Source organism: Aphelocoma coerulescens, chromosome 14 (assembly GCF_041296385.1).
Source record: "Aphelocoma coerulescens isolate FSJ_1873_10779 chromosome 14, UR_Acoe_1.0, whole genome shotgun sequence".
NCBI classification, from domain to species: Eukaryota; Metazoa; Chordata; class Aves; order Passeriformes; family Corvidae; genus Aphelocoma; species Aphelocoma coerulescens.
In genome coordinates, this window is record NC_091028.1 from 3,837,020 (window position 1) to 3,854,589 (window position 17,570).

The window sequence follows — 17,570 nt, forward strand, 5'->3', positions numbered from 1 at the left end:
TAGTATGATGTCTTTAGCCATCATTTACTGAAATGTAATTTAAAGATCAATCTCTCTGGGTGCATAACCGACCAGCTGCTTTTTAATCTGAATCCAACTTCATCACAAAGCCCTTTGGACACAAAGCTGCAGAAGTGCATTGGGCAGCACTAACGCAGCACAGGTGCCTGTGAGTGCTCAGGTGTTGTGGCTTTGGATGCCTCCCCTGAGCTCAACAGTTTAAACCATGATTTGTCAACTCAGCCCATCTGGGGCTGTCCTTCCCCTTTCCCATGGGTGGATCCCACCTCTCCCCAGTCATCTGCAAGCACTGAAGAAGGTCCTGTCACAGGACCCAAGACCCAACCCTGACACCAGCCATAAAGCCAGGCTTTGATCTGCATGGTGCCTCTATGGACTGGCAGCATAAAGGAGAAAACAACTCTGCCCCCTTTCTCAGAGGGTGAAATCCAGGTAGGCCCACCCAGTGATTTAATCTGAGCTATGCAAAGACTGGCACAGCTGCACCCTTTAGTGTTTGTAATGCCTTGCTCTCTTCTCTCCCCTAGCAGAATTCTTGTAGGGCTCATACAGTGTCCAGCAGCAGGCTGGCTCCTTGGCCTTGATGTGCAGAGCACATTACAGGGCTTGCTTTACTTGGCTCCTAGCTGGAAATGAGATATGAATTGAATATGCCTCCTTCACTGTAGCTGTTAGTTCCACAGAGGTGTAACAGGTTTGTTTTGTCCCCCTTTGCTTCCTAAGAACGCCTAAGGTACTCCTCCCCTTGCTCCTGTTTTGTGAGGGTGCCAGACTGATCTATTTCCCTAAATGAACGCAAGAGGTTGTAATTCTGTTGCTTTCAAAAATACATTCTGGATGTTTAGGGCACTAATTAAGCTTAGGCTTGTGATTTCACAGCACCAATACTCACATGAGAGACAGCAAAGGAGCACAAGGTGTGAAATGTCTTTGTGTTCCAGGTTTGTTTCTTTTCCTCTGGCTTTCTCACCTTTCCCTTCAGTGTATATTTAAAAATATTTATTTCACCACAGCTGCCTTCTGAACATATCCCATCAATGAAATAAGTGATACTAAGAATGATCAATGGGCACTTAGGGGGGTTAAGAGTCTTTCACCTGAAATACTGGACTCATTTTGAGGCTGATATGAGCAGATCTGCATTGCTCTGCTCTGTTGCCCTCAGGCAGGTTTAAAAGCAAAAACCTGCTTTACATAATAGCAGATAGTCAGGTGTTAGTTGTGGCACCAAAACCTGTATTTTATTCCTTGGATTAGCTACTTCCCGTGGTAGTATCTTTCTTGAAATTCCTGCTCTCTCTATTACAAATTGCTTATACAGCACTTAGACTTTGGAGATAATGCGTGTCTAAACGAAACTAGATAGAGCCTTGCCTCTGCTGCTTGATAACAGGAGACAAATGACCTCCCTGTGTTTTTTAGACACTGAATGGGTTTCTATAATTGTGTCGTAAAATGTTTTGATGGATCAGGACATATCTTGCAATCCCATATAAAGCTGAACCCTCATCAGTCATGAGATGCTCTCACAAAAGGCAGAGACAGCTTCATTCTGCTTCATGACTGAAGGAAATGGGATCTCTTTCTTTCAGGAGTGGTGCTTGGAGGAAAGTGAACTTGCTGAAAACTGGTTGGAATTGTGTGTTTTATTTCCTGTGGAGTCCCTGTGATAACAACTTTTCTCCTGCTTTGGATCTTGGTCTTTTTTTGTGGCTTGGGTGGTAACAGACATCCAGAGTCCCACTTTATATTCTCCCTTTGATGATGATGTGAAGATATTGGTTGATATCTTCTACGAATAAATGCTGTAGCTCAGTTATTCCTACTTCTTTTGCTTTCAGATTGAACTAAACTGATGATTTTTCTTTTGGACTTTACCAATCATGCACTTGTTAAAAAGGTTTATAAACCTTATAAAGGTTTGGGTTTGACCTGACTCCCTCTGTACTCCTGCAGCACAAAGAATATTGCTTTTGGCTGGTATAGCCATTTATTTTATGGTGGATTCTGGTGGTGTCTATTGGCCCCAGCTACCTCATGGAATCACAGAATGCTGTGAGCTGGAAGATGTGATCAAGGTTCTGTTGCATGAAGTTTTTAAAGCATGAAACCTGGCACCCTCCTTCAGAAAGACACCCAGAGGAAAGGGATGGAATGCACAAGCAAAGCAAGACCTAAAAATTGTGAGGAGGAAACAAAGCTTTTTAAAGGAGGGTTTGAGTGAGGCTGTGCTGAAGGGAGGGAGGTAGGGAGGAGGAGGCATTGAACGCAGCAGATGGTGTGGGATGAAAATGTTGGGTGAGCTGGAGAATATTCAGGTGACAGTCACCATTGGAGTGGTGGCTGAATGTTACAGCAGCTCCTTTGTCTCTTCCAGCCACCTCATTTGTGCCTTTGTCTTCTCCTGCTCCTTCAGCCCGTAGCATCTGCAGTATTTTGATGATTATGTCACTTTTTTAGCTGACTGCTTCCCTGAAATCACTGATAACATTTCTCTTGACTCTCCTGATCAAGATCTTATTGTTAACTGGAACAGTAGTGGGAAAGGGAACAAAAATCCCCCGCTGTGTTTAGTGAGGGCCAATTGCTGCATTGTTCACGCTGCTTGTTTGGATGTGTCAGGAACTTCCTTGCAGCCCTGTGCTTTATCACCGCTCCCAGACGTGTCAGTGAACTGGGGAGATACCGAAGAGTTGCAAAGTGAATTTTTTTTTTGTTCAAAGACAGAGGAGAAGAGAGCAAAGGGCAACTTTGCAAGCTTGGGCTCCTTCACAAACATGCCTGGGTAATACAAGTAAGTTTGTTTCAAGGTGTGACAGCTGTTGATGCCGAAACTCCGAAGCCTGTTCCTAGCATGAAATCTAATGATGAATGAAATTAAGGTTTTGGAGCTGCCAGTACTGTTATTAGGCCTCAAATACAGATGGTGTGATTGAAAACATCAGAATCCAGAAATCTGTAAGGAAAGAGTTTGTGGGAAATAGTTTTCTTGGTGGTATTATGTAGAAAGCCTGACCTTCAAACCCACAGAAAGCAGGAGATTTCTGTATCCTTACAGAGGTAATAGGTGTTTTAAATAATTTTCCCATGCACCTTTTTCCCTCCAAGAGGAGACAGTCTGAGTTAGGTTTAGAAACATCTAGAAAGGAGACTTTCATGAAGCTGGCCTCTGCTGGTCCATATTTCTCCATGTTCAAAACCTCTTATTCAGAACTCTGAGGATGAGCAAGTGCAGGGAAGGAGAAAGTTAAACTATCCTTCGGTGTCTTTCTTCATTCCTAGTTTGTACTTGCCTGGTTGGGATGGGGAACAATTAGTTTCAAGTCAATTTGGAACAAGAGACACGAGCTACTGTGGTGGTGAAAAGTGCTGCTTCACTGGAAAAGGCACCAGTGTTAAAACATGGTGAGGGGGAAGAAAGAAAAACCTGATTGTCCTCTTGCCTGAGGCTCAGCCATGTGATGAGCCAAGCAGATAATATTGACTACACGGTTACTGGGAGCTTCAGTGGAAGACATTTATTTATTTAATGATTGAGGATTTTGAAGGAAGAACCTAATAACTTCCTGTACTGGTTATATTGCATTAAAAAAATACTATAAGACAGATGTAGGTATATCCTTGTCCTTCTGTCTCCCATCCTCATCTCAGTCTGTTTTGCCTGCAGCACGGAATCGTCAGGGCCCTGAGAGCACTAATGGACCCTGATAACACAGAGGGAACTCAGCAGTTCCCCTCCCTCCTGCTGGGTGCTGAACGGGGATTCTGGGGCAGTCCGAGGGATTTGTCAGGATAATACCGAGATTCCAGGAATTTTCCAATCATAAAAGCTTGACAGTGCCTTCCAATGTTTTGACAACATTTAGCAAAATATTAGTATTTATATAAATATACAAATTTAGCCTTTCTAGGAGCAGGTACAGGAAGGTAAGAGGATTTCTGACTGATACCTCTTGTGTAGCATTCTTTGGCTGAGGTACCTTTTGCTGGTTTATGTACTCCAAAAGATATTCTGGGTGATCTGTCCAGGGCTGGGTATCTTGGTGAGCCTGTTATTACATGGACTTATATTGCAAAGAGTGTTATTTGGAAAGGTTTTTGGGTCTTAAGGTTTGTGAACCAGCTTGAGATGTGTAGCAAATACTATCTCTAACAGGAGCTTCTACGCCAAATAGTCAAATGAAGAGGTTAAATTAAAATGTAACCCTTTCAAAAGGGCTTAATGCCTTGCAACACATAAATAAATACACTCTGAGCATATCAAGAGTGGCAAATTACTTCAACCTGTTACTGCTTTTATATCTGAGATAAATACAGTAGGTGTTTTTAAAATAAGCATGTATTCCGTATTTTATTGCACAGTTAGCCTTGTGCAATGGTGAAAATAGTATTTTACACTCTTCAGGTTGGTTAAGACTTACAGGCTAGACTATGCCTGGCAACCAGAGCACCCTTCAGAATGCTCAGCACATGGCCTGTGCTCCCTTCAAGGATGAACACAGAGAAAATGATCGGAATATTTCCGGCTGATCTGCACAAAATGAAACCAGCCCTCAGCAAACACGTGATAGCTGCAGTGTGAAGGGTACTTGGAAACTCGTATTAAACTGCTGTCATTCTGACACATCCAAGTCCAAACTCCTTTCAAATGATGAAGTTTTCAATCCATGATTGACATAATTTGTGCCTTTGTCCAGTACACAAAAGAGCAATTTGCTGCCAATAAATGCCAGTGCTGAGGTGCTTCTCAGGTCCCTACTGAATATTTGTTCTCTCTTCATTCTCAAATCAGTAGAGCAAATCCTTCACAATACTCCTTTTGTGAGGGAGACATTATAGTTTAAGGGCACGTAAACTGAAAATTAACTTTGCTCAGTGTCCTTTCAGTAAGCTGGCATCAAAGCACTCAGTCTGGTGCAAATGACTGAGGAAAGCTTTCCTCCTGAGGACTTAAAACAGCATGAGAGAAAACATAAGCTGTTTATTATCTACTCAGGCATTTTCTATCTGTGTGTGTCCAACTCAGTTGGAGCAATTTTTCCAGGTTTTCTGCCTGTATCCCCATCCTGTGGACAGTTGGGCCTCTGCAGAGAGAGAGAAAACTGTGCTGTCCCTGGTGCTGCAGCAGCACTGGTGTTGTGCTGCCCTGTCTGTCAGTCTGTCACGAGGCTGTCAGTCCATGCAGAGGCTTTGCAGGTGTGCCAAAGTCCATTCTGACCTGATCTGTGTAGGGCTGGGTGCCATTTGAATTTTGTTTTGTGTCCTGTGACTTACAGCGTTTTGTCACTGGTGTGCAATGGTTCCTCACTCAACTTTAGTGATCCCAGACTTTTGGAACAATAAGTATAATCACTTGTTTTGAACCTTTCTCCTATGCAACAATTTCTTTCAGAAGAGAAGAATTTTTTCAAAATTATTTTATTTTGCAGCCTTCCAGTAGTGGTTTGGTCCTTTCTCGACATTTAAGACTCTCCCTAAAGAAAATACAGGAAAGACCTGGAATTTTGACACTTTCTATAAAATTTGCAATGTGATAGGCTGTGTTTGTAAAGCCTATAGTGATAGTCTGTCTTTTAATTGGTTCTCTTTATACACCTATTCCAGTTTGTGAGAGTTACACAGATGGAAAGTGATGGTGGGGAGAGCAATTCCTTTAATCAATCATCTGCTTTGCTCTCAGCAGGTGTAAATCCAGAGTAGCTCTTCTGATGCAACTGGATAATTTGAGATAGTTTTGTAAAAATTACAACACTGTTTTTTGGCCTGTGTTTTAATATGAGCCACAGAAGGGATGATGCTGTTACTCTGCCCTCCAAAGAGGGACTGTTTATTGCAGCAGCTTGGGAACTGGACCTTCAAATTCCTCAACACATCTTGGGTGTCATTGTACGTTACGTGGAGGGCTGAAATTTGACTTGAAAACCTTGGGCAGGGCAGCAGGTGATGTTCACAGTTCCTGCCAGTAACTGCCTACTTGAACAGAGGTTTTGGAAGTTTATTTAAAGGGGGAATAGGTTTGGGTGTGCTGAGACTAATGTGGAACTGGAAGTGGATTTTACAATATATCTCACATGCCTAATGTAGACCAGAGAGAAAACTGACACTGCTTTGATTGAAAACGAATCCCTTGTTCAATTAACTCCTGATAGGCAAATTGGTGACATTAAAATAAACCAGCTCATCTGGCTAAATCCTTACTTTCTCTACTCTGATTCAACATTATTAAGGCTCAAGATTATCAGTGATGGGACTTGGATATTAAACGCTCTTTAATCCGAAGTCCATAGTGTGAAATGATGGTAGGCAAGATTTCCAGTTAAGATGGATTTCAAATTGTTACCAAGAATTATGTGGAATAATCTACTTTCTTGGGAGGTTTTGTGTCTGCTTCCTCCCTGTGGAGTTCATGGCAGAGTAAGGAAAATAGAGAGATCCCCCCCATACCATGGGTTTGCAGCAAGAAAGGTACTGGGGCAGCAAAAGGAAGAATTGTCTTCATTAATATATTTAATAATAAATACAATTTATTATTATTATTATTATTATTATTATTTTGGCTTTGGAGAGAAACTTGAGGACATAAAAACTAGGTTGTTTCTGATCCTTCAGGAGAGGTGGTAGAAACCAAACACACCATTTGATCCCGGGCTGGAGCAGTGAACCTTTCCATGGTCTGCGGGTACCCTTGAATCTTTAATACCTAGCAAAGCCCTGGCACATTTCTGGTAGAGTTTAAGGGGATATTTTGGTGTCTGAGAGGTTCTGAAGGATTCAATAGTCAGCAACATACTCAGCTTTGTTTTTTCTTATGGCTGTCATAGCAGATGTTACTTCAGAATAAGTTTATAGGGAAACCTGGAGCTATAAACGATGGAGTCGGTGTTTCTAATGTTTGTTGGTGAACATAAAACAATAATAAAAATAATGAAATATTTATAAGCTTTCAGAAGTAATTACAATGATGAGGTGGAGGGTTTCATTTGGAAGCAATAGGAAAATAAATGAAAAATTAATTTTCCAGACTTACTGGTTCATTTTCAGACTTATTAAAAATAACTTGGCCTCCTTGTAGCACTAAGATGTGCCAAATTACCTGATTAATGTAAATTTATAATTCTGTTCTCCACCCATTAAAGTAATTGTGCAAGTGGGGAAGTTGCCTGTTGTTCCTTTTTTTTTTTTTTTAGAGAACACGTGAAAAGAGATGTGAGCTTTTACTGCAGATTATGGTGACTTTCATTTGCAGAACTGGCATTTTATTTTCTCCTGCAACATGAAGAGACTTACAGAAGCTGTGTTTTCACTGCAGAGAAGACATACATCAGAGGGTTTTAAAACAGATTAGTCTTACATTGGCTTGCAAACTAAGGTGAGGTAAGGGAATGCAACAAGTATTCCATTAAATTAAACATCATAGTGCTCGGATATAAATGCCATTCTGAGGCAATTCCCATAATTTTACTCATTAAGACACTAAAATCAATGAACTTTTCTGTTATGGTGGTTGTGAACTGGTCGAGCTGAATTGCAAAATTATTTGGGAATGGTCTAACTCTGCTTTCACTGAAACTGCCTGTTTTTGATGGCAGCACAGTTAGGCAACAACATAAAATCTCTTGGCTCATCTGTCTTTGAAACTCAAAACTCACCCTGAGTTGTTTTCTTGCAAGAGCCCAACACTGTTGAGTCTAAACTCTGAGAGGTGAAGGGGAATCCAAATCATGCAGCATGCTGCAGGGGATGTTCACCCCTGAACTGCAATCACTGTCCTTGACAATTCAGTTGCTTGTTTGTCAAGTGGATACAATAAAATAAAGCTTATTTACTTCTAAGTCTCATGAGACTCAGTCAGCAGGCATTTTCTCGCTTTCCACCTCTGCCCAAACCCTCTAAAAACCCCTCTATCTATTCCCTGCTTCCTTGTATCCCAATCCCAATGGCTTTTGGGTGGTACTTGGAGGAGGCCAGGCTTTCCTGCAGGAAGCAGCACAGTTCTCATCGTGTCTCCAGCTGCTTCTTGTTTCAGTGTTTTGTTGGGGCACAAGAAATGGAAATATCCCTCAGTTTGAGTCTCTGCATCCCTATTTAATTTCATTTAGTGTGTCTTAAAGTCCAAGAGGAGGTGCTGGTTGGAGCTGGACTGACTGCTGAGAGTGGTGTTGCATATGATACCTGTGGAAGTCTGGCTGTTCTGGTTTGCTGTTGGTATTACTGCATTTTTTTTAGCAGTGATTTCAAGCAGAAATATCTCGAAAGCAGTTTGTGCAAGGATTCCTGAATTCTCAGAGCACCTGTTACTCACTTTGATGTAGCTCCCTGGTTAATGGCCTCTCAGATTTTAGTGACTTGTGCTAATGGCTTTATTTGGCTCAGCATCAGTTCTGTGAAGGATTCTGTGGGGAATCAACATGGACTTGACTCTAAAACTGCTTATTAGGTATAAAGTGAGTTCTGTCGGAAGAAGGGAAGGGTTGGACTCTGGCCAAGAGGCAAGTTCTTACACTAAAGGGTCAGGAGGTGAAACAGTAAATCAGGCTGATATTAAGCAAGGAATGTATCATACAGGATGAAAAAGGAGGCTGGACATGTCTGGAGCATTGACTCTCAGCTTGATCCTGTTACCCTCTTCTGAAATTTATGATGATCTGAAAGACTTGAACCTTGTTCCTGAAGTGAGCTCCCTGCATGAAGCCAAGGGTGGGCTGATGTATTGGAGAAACTTCTGACATCATAGAAGCTTTTGTCCTGCAGAAACACAAAAACAATGACTGCATGTTCCTGCCATACAGTACTTGTATGCTAAGTAACAGGAAGCAAAGGCCTGACCAACCTTCTCTCTGATACCAACAGAATTTATTTCTTGCCTTGCCAATTCTCCTTTTCTTTGCATGAAGATTTTGGCATTTAAAAAATGTTTGATTTTTATTAGAAGCAAAAGATACATTCTCTGTCTCTGTAAATTTTCATTCTTTCAAAACCAGAGGCTATCCTTCAAACATGAGGAAGTGGGTGTTTTATTTTCTGGTTTGGAAGAAGCTGACTCTGCCTGTGATCTGGAGACAGAATCGTGCAAGGAGCCAGCAGTGCCTGGCAGACATTGCTGGGTGTGTGGCTGGACTGGTCATTGAGGCAGCCTGAGCAGCTGCCTGGCTCCACTTCAAACACAAAATCCTGGTACAACTGGCAAGTTCTTGCCAAGCACTTGAGTTCCATGAAACCAAACTTCTGGATGGAGACATGTTCCAACAGAAATTGATGCAGTTTACTGTGCAAATAAGCCTGAGGTACATCGTAGCAGAAACAACACTTTAGTTTCAGGATTATTTCTGTCTTTCAGTATTTTAGGTGAGGATGGGAAGTGTAAGAAAGAATAAACAAAGGATTAAATGACTTGTCTGATGGAAAAAGCATTTATGAATGGAGAATGAGGACTAGAAATAAGAAAAGCTTTTGCAGTTTGGTGGAGATGATCCAAACAGTTGTGTAAATCTTTCAGGAGCTTCAAGAAGGAGGAAAGATGGGAAAGGGTGGGTCGTGTTTTAGCAGTATGGCAAAGAGGGTGAAGGACTTTTTGAAGTCAACAGTTCTGCCTAGGGGATGTAAGTTTCATAGAAAATCCCTGTCGTGGGTCACTGCTGTTGATGAGGATACTGAGTGGTGGTTATTAATGGCTTTCTTTCCTCCTGAGCTACATGGATGTGTGGGTTTGAGGAGTGGGGCATGACCTGTATTAACCTGTGCTCAGCCAGGGTGAAACCCTTCCTGCAGCAGTTGTCTGGCTGTGCTCTGGCTGACAATCTCTTGTTTACTGAAGAGGATCAGTCATTACTGAGCAAGTTTCTTTTGTGGGCTCATCACAAGTGGACATGACTCCAAATCGAAGGCCCAGCTGTGGAACTTGACCACTGCAGCTTACAAGGCATGAGATGCTTGATCCAGCACCATTTAAAAAAACCTCTCAGATTTGTTTTTCCTCTGCTGAGCCCATTTGGTTTGTGTCCATCCAGCTCTGAAAGTATTTTCAGCTGCCAGTTTAGTCAAGGCCAACACCCACCCTTTGTTACAGTTATTCAGCATATATTTAATGTCTCCAGTTCTGGGAGACATTATATCCAGTGCAGATATCTCAGGTCTCTCAGAACTCCTGTGGATCTGGCTGGAGTGTCTCAAATGACCAAAGCCAGTTAAGATTCCTCCCCTCTTTGTTCATTCCTGAATAATTGACACACCTGTACTTGCTCAAACTAAAAGCCACTTCATAATGTCAGTGAGATCAGTGCTGGGACACAGATTAACTCCCTCTAAGATTCTGGCCTGACAGACCTTGCTGGACACAGCAAATAATGGAGTTTGACTCAATGAATTTGTCCACACCTGGCTGGACACCACTCCTGAAGCTTGTTCCCCGAGATCCTGACTGGAACATATCTAGATATATGTAGAGGGCTTTTTAGGGATTTACTTCCCTCTGCAAGACCTAAGGAGCCCCATTTAAATCTACAAGCGCTTAAGAGTGAGAAAACAGAACTCATATTGGGTTTTTTTTTTAAATAAAAAACAGCCTCTACTTCATATTGCCTTCTGTATGGGAAGAATGAGCAGCATGCTGCACTCTGCATGTCAAACAACTTGGTTACTTCTTTTTTTAAAGGTTCAAATATTGCACCAAACCTTTGATTATGTGTAGTGGTGTTTTTCATAAATTGTCTGAGAGAGCAAAAAGAACATCCAAACTGTCCTGTTGGGTTGCCCTAATCTCATTTTAATCTCATCCCTTCAGCTCTAGGACCGGAATGTTATGTGAAATTTGTGTTACAGTGTGGAATGTGGATTTAGAAGATGCAAAGTCAATTTACAAAGTTAATTTACAAAGCAAGGATACTCTTATATTAAAAAAAAAACCCCACACCAAACCCTAAACCTGTAATGAAATTATTTTGAAAGAAGCTGTTTGGAGTTAAGGCCACCTTTGCATTTTAATGGATAATTACTCTTTGCATCCCTAACAGTATATAACCAAAGTCTGCAGCATCCCTTGGGGACGGAGGTAAATTTGGATTTAAAGACGATGCAGCAAATATTTTGTACTTTAAGGAAAGCCAATTTCCGTGGATCAGGGAGAAAAGAAATCCAAGGGTTTTGGCGCTGAAAGCAGCAGCAGCATAGTGCATATAATCGATACAGGAAAGGTTATTACTTTTCCTTAGGAGCAGGGCTGGAGCCGGGGGAAGGCTGGGAGCGCTCGCAGCCAGCAGGAGAGGGCGGCAGAGAAACAGCTCCCGAATCCTGCACAGCACCGAAATTTTTAAGAGGAGCGAGAGCACAGCGGAGCTCTCGGAAGCCAAATCCCTTTCAAAACGGCAACTTCGGCAGCCACCCCCCCTCCCCCCCCCCCCTTTTTTTTTTTTTTTTTAAATAAAAAGTCCGTAACACTTTGAAAATGTCAAATTCCTGCGGCAGCCCAGAAGACGCGGGGAAGCAGCGAGGCAGAGATGGCAAGATAAGAAGGGAGGATGTGGATGATTCCCAACCTGAGGGAAAGAGGTTGAAGCTGGGGACTGAAGGAGGAAACAGTGGAAAGGACAGAGAGGCATCAGCAGCAGAAGATGCAATAATGCCTTGCTCAAGCAGAGAAGAACCTGTGCCCGAAGGAGGTGGTGAAGGCAAAAGTGTAAGTGAGGATCTTCAGCGGCTCAGAGAAAGGGGGAAGGGCCGGGAGGTTACCTTTGAAATTATTTGTCATCCTGAAGTTGGTAATTGGGCATCAAGTAGAGCAGGACAAATGCAGTCGAGTGTCCCGTGTCACTGAGATCATAAGCACGGTCCTCTTTAATTTCTGATCTTGGCTACACGCTTCTTAGTGCAGGAGTGTGTATTTATATCTGGCTCTCGCTGTCAGCTGCTTGCAAGCTGTATATGCCAGAGAAGTGATTTCTTTTTTCATGGGGAGAGGGGGGAAGGAATATTAACTGCTGAACTTGCTTTTCAGCTCCCTATAATAATTTAGAAACTGGGTAAGGATTGGTGTGTTGAATTGGACACTTTGGGTTGTTTATCGGTCTGTCCATTCAGACTTTCAACTGCATTTATGTTGAGTAGCACAATTCCTCAGCTGGGGATGGGGGTAGAGCCTCCAGGAGAGGAGGAGAATTGGTGCTTAGAGATCTCATCTGGTGAGATTTTGCTAAAAAAGAGCTGCCGAGCAGTTGCCTATATAAATACCAGCGTTACCAGAGCTTTACACGAGGTTCACTTTCCTGCCTGGTTATTTAGCTCAGCTGCTGTGCCTGTCAGCAGGCTCCTGAGGCACAGCAGAAAACTCGGGGGAGAGGGGGTGAACATATGGATCCCCAGCCAGCTGAAGCTTTTCCTCTCATGGTGCAATTCGGGCCAGGTACTTCTCCTGGACACATCCTGGCTGCTTCCCTCAGAAGTGCAGGGGGAGGGTGGTGGGAGCAATGTCTTGGGTGTAGGATGTTTCCACTTTGAGTTGTCATAGGGTGAGAGTGTGGCTTTAGAGCTCACTTAAGAGCTGCTGGAGATTTCAGTGCACTGATTTTATCCAGAAGTTTTCTGAACTGTGGTGTTTTTTTTTTCCCTCTTCTGGGATTGATATCCTGAATTTAGACATGCTTCTTCTAACGAGGAGCTAAGTAGATGCTCAGCGTTTCAGTAGCAATTTCATTTTTAAATCATTTGAAAGACAGTTTATTCAGTTCATTCTTGCTGGAAAGTCATCTCTAAATGCAACAGCTTTCCTGAGCTACAAAAGTATTTAAGTGTGTGTAGAGGGTTGGTTTGTTTATCCAAGCAGAAATCTCTTTTATCAAGCCATGTAACTGCACAGAGATGCACTTTGGTCTGTGTTTTGGGTTTCCAATGCTTTATGAAAGTAGGCTCTTTTTAACTCTCACACAGCAAAGTAGCACTCTTGTTCTTATACCACCTCTGGCAGAGACTTATTTTTCCCTAAAAGAAGTGCAAAATAGAGGCAAGTTAATTGGTCAAGTATAACCCTTATTTTGTTTGTTTTGTTTGTTTTCTTTTTACCTGAGAGTAAAGGTTTTAAATCCATTCTACTTCATGATAAATACCCAGAAATGAGCATCACTATGAGTTGGGGTAAAAGTCTTTTTGATGGTACCTCTTACTATAACACTTAATTAGGAAATTACTGAAAAATAAGCCCTAATTGAATAAATTTACTTTGTCTTTTAAGGGATCAATGCAGAATATATAAGAATGATGCATACCTGAATCACTGGGCTCTGCCCTATCTGTGAGGCCTGGTTGACCCCCTTATAACTGTTCTGCTCCTGCAGCAAAGTTCTTTGCTGGTGAATACCTGTCCTTTTTTTTTTTTTGTCCTTTCAAGGACCTGCTATAGCTGCTCCAACTTTACATTCTGGCTTTTCATCAGGGGATTGTTAAAAATATTAACAAAGCAAATCTGTTAATGAGCAATCATTTCACTGCTTGTCTCTCCCAAAATCACCTATTAAATAGCTTTTATAATAAAATAATTGTTCTTATAGTAATTATATATAATAAATAATTGTTCTTATAGTAATTCTTAAACTGAATTTGATTCAAAATTCATCAAAGCTCAATTAAGCTCTTCTTTCCCCTCACTTGATTGGATTCTTGCTTGGGATGTTGCACTACATTTTGCATAAAGTTCCAGTAATTTTTTCCCCCTTCCCATTTAAATCTGTCTGTCTGATTTGGAGGCAGTATTAGAAATTAATTATGTGATACTTGAAATTCTGTTAACACAAAACTTTTTGTAAAAGCAGTAAAAGCTTGTTCAACAATGTCTGTAAGTGTCTGTCACCTTGTAGAGAGCTAGCTGCTGGAAAAGATGGACTGTGTGCCCTTAGGAAACACTGAGATGACTTCATTTCATTTCTGTGCTTAGAAGAATCTTTATTTTATAGGCATAGTGGTATGGGTAATCAATGCATGCATTGGAGGAATGTTTCCTAATAGTCCATTATGTCTTCCATTTTAAAGAACGACATTTTAAAAAATTATAGGCTTTGACTCATTTCTGGACTAGTAATAAAAACCCAGCCCATTGTGTGCTATTTCTCTGTTTATTCCACTGCTGTTTGCCTCATCCAACATCCATTCTTGGGTTTGGAAGAAAGAAATCTACATTGGTCAGCTGCTCCAGCTCATTATCCCACTTATTATGAAATCTTGGGTTATGGAGAATGCAGACACCATGTATATTTTATGCTCCTGAAGTGTTGTGGGCATTTCCTTGGCATCCTGAGCTTATAGCAGTAGCTGCTGCTGGGCACAAGTTGGTTGCAGAAGGAACTTTGTGCCACTGGACAGAGCTCTTTCCCCTGCCTTGGGAATGAGGGGCTGCATTTGCCAGCAACTGGTTGGCAGCAGAACCTGGAGTGATTCCTTCACTCAGTGCTGGTGACTGGTTAATGTGGTAACCTGGGGTGAAACTGTAATTGTTAATTTAGGTATCTATTAAAATAATTTCCTTCTTGCCTTCTCTTTTTATTGCTTTCATTTGCAGCGAGGAAGCTGCTCGCAGCAGGTGTGAATCACACAGTCTCAGGCCGTGGAATTTTTCCCTCTGTAATGTTTCTTCCTGGCATAGCATCAGAACGAAGCCTTTGGTTCAAACAAAGGGGATGCAGTCTTTGTAGTGAGGTTCAACTTGAGAAATGCCTCATTTGGTGCAGATGGTGGGGAGTTAGCATTAGGAAGAGCTGGTGAGTCACTACCTCTCATCAAGGGTTTGGGTAAAAGTCTTTAACCAGGGTCTCTGGAGAATTCCATCTCCCCCTGTGTGCCTGGAGGACACCCACAGCTGCCAGCTCCGTGATGCCACAGGGCTGATTGTCACCCTGCCTGTGATCATGCACTGGAAATTGTTAAATTAGGGCAAAGCTGTATTTACTGAAATAGGAAGCATATGAAGAATTAAACTTGCAAGTCCTGACTGCTTTCCAGGCTGATGGACATGTTGAGAATCTGTCATGAGTTACCCACGAGTGACCATGAGCAGTGTGTGTCCTTGTAATCCATGTATCCTTGTGCTTCAAAAACAGTCCTTTTTTATCTCTCTTTCACCAACTCTTTGTCCATATGCCTGGTGAAGGTTCTTTGCATTTTGGTGCAAAGATATTTCTGTGCCCACAAGGCCTCCTTTGTTATGAACCAAACTTTTCCCCCTACAAATACTTGTGCCAAGTTTAGAGAACAAGACTGGGTGTGGTTTGACTTCTGTAGTGTTCCCACAGCACACAGCTCCCTAAACTCTGTTTTCATCTGTAATGTCACCTGTGCCAGGAGAGAGCTCGAACTTTTACCTTTTAAACAGCTTTCAGAATGACTTTAGTGCCTTTTTGAATTAAGGTACTGTTTTAATTTTTTTTTGTTTAAATTGCCTTTGTGAATATTTGGAAAGGAGGAAAGGGTAGAAGTACAGTGAAGAAAAAAATGCAACTTTTTGTTGTTAACATCAGAAGTAACATCTTTATTCAGTTTTGGGACTGTCGTGTTGTAAAAGAAAATGTGAGAAAAGTATCTGAGAAAGTTCTTAATGCTTCTGTATGAGGGGAAAAACTGGTTTTGCTGATCAGCTCTGGAGAACTGACTACACCAAACTTGTATCGTGTGACAAATCCAGCTTTCTAAATCTCAGCTGTCAATAGAATTCTAGATCCAGTTCAGATGGGGAGATGTGACATGCCATGCAATGTCCTTGTCTTTGCATAAAGAACAAATTGAACCTTGTCATTACTTGGAGTAATTCATTTGAGTTTTCCTAAAGTGTAGAAGAACACACCTTGGAAAGCTGAGAATGCTTATTGGAAAGCTGATCATTTCAAGGTTATTTCCCAGGAGGAGAGGAAGGGTTTTCTAGAAATTAAGATATGAGCTTGGAGCTACAGCTCAAGATAAAATTCCCTTGTTTGAAGGATGGGTCTGGATTCATGGTATCAAATGAAAATCTCTGTCAAGACCAGGTGAGGATGTAGGAACTGAACCCCATCTGCATGCACTGCAGCAACTTCAGTGTGAGCTGCTGTCCTGGAAGTGCTTGGGATAAATAACAAAGATATTAGGAGGCACTGGATTTGAGAATGGTGTTAATCTTGATGAGTGAAATACACATTTATTATCTCTTACATTTAGCTTGGGTTAAAGTAATTTTTGACTCAATAACTCAAGGCTTTTTCATTAAATACATGCATAAAACATAGAATCAAGTGTAAGAATTGGATCTGAACTCTGACAGTTTGACCTTTCTGTGCATTGCCACACAAGGTTACACTGTGTTAATGCAGTTTCTCATAAAGATTTTCTGTTTTAGGACATTTGTTTGCTCCTTACAGTTGGTTTATTACAAAACCTTCTTTGTGTGTGTATGGCTTTGTGATCATGATTGCATTTGTAGATATTGCTTTAAAGAGGAAATGTGTTTGGAAAGGGAGAAGCTGCAATTGGGTTTGTCTGGACTGAGAGTTCAATTCAAGGTGCTGGTTTTTTACTCTCACAGTTCTAAGCAGATTGAACCATTCTGCTGTCAAGGCTGTGGCTTAGTTCTTTTTCTCTCCTCTTTATAAAAATGTTTCAATCTATTGAGCTCCTTTTGTCCTCAGATATTGTGGAATAGATGTGTTTTAGGAGAGCACAATAGATTTGAAGTGTTTTGAAGAGCATGGCATTTCGAACGTGTTGCAGTCTGCATCTGCCTTTCCTCTCTTTCCTTTTTTTGGGTCTGATTGCCTAATTAGAGGATAACTTAAGGATTTAATCTATTGACTTGTTAGGTAAACTGTGATAGATGCTGGAATTACTGCTTTTGTTTTGATTCAGAACACAATCAAATCCTGTGATCCAGGACAGAGACACAATTATTTGCTTTTGGAGGTGGGAAGAAAGGAGATGATAATTCTTTAGAAGTCAGTGATGGTATTGATATAAGGTGCTGGAGTTACTTCCACAGGAATATTTGCTAAATCAAAGTAGGCAGCCTTTGGTAGAAAGGTGTGGATAAATCAGAAATTGGCTTGGACTTGAATCCAAGAACAAGAACGAGTTGATGGAAAATGTTCTCCCTAAAACTGATTCATCCTCCTGTTAACCTCTGGCTGGTGTCAGTAAACAGTGTCTGCAAACAATGTCACTGCAGCCTGAGCAGGAATAATTGCAGTAAAGAATTGCCTGAGACAAGGAAAGGCAGCAGAAAGAGACCCTTCTGAATGACCTTGTTTTGCCATTTTTCCTGCAGCTCTTGGGACACAGCACTGGATGGCAGGGGGTAAGTGTGCAAAACTAAAGGCTTTGTGTGGATTATCCTATTCTTTTGTCATGAGGGAAATTTAAATTAATTCAGCAAATAACTGCCTGTTTTCAACAAGCAATTTCAACCAAGAGCAACGCTAGCCAGTTTGGTTTTCTCACTGGAAGTTCAGTTTCACTGATAAGGAACATTCATGGAGCATTTCTATACCATTTTGAGTGATCAATTGCCTAATATTATAATTTTTGTAGAGTGATTGGAATATTACTTC

At 41.4% G+C, this 17,570-nt stretch overlaps 1 protein-coding gene across 21 annotated transcripts in view; it reads left to right on the top strand.

Moving 5' to 3' along the window:
• Nucleotides 1–265: 265 nt before the first annotated feature.
• The window catches only part of RBFOX1 (RNA binding fox-1 homolog 1), a 1,132,467-nt gene continuing 1,115,162 nt past the window's right edge, over nt 266–17,570 (top strand). For 7 of the 21 annotated variants that reach the window (XM_069030260.1, XM_069030257.1, XM_069030263.1 and 4 more), the window contains exons 1-2: nt 266–453; nt 17,288–17,317. In XM_069030260.1, the coding sequence (XP_068886361.1) occupies nt 382–453; nt 17,288–17,317 (102 nt within the window). In that variant the 5' untranslated portion in view covers nt 266–381. Of the gene's footprint in view, nt 454–11,461; nt 11,693–17,287; nt 17,318–17,570 lie in introns of those variants that run through there. The other 14 variants (XM_069030270.1, XM_069030292.1, XM_069030279.1 and 11 more) reach the window with 8 other exon arrangements.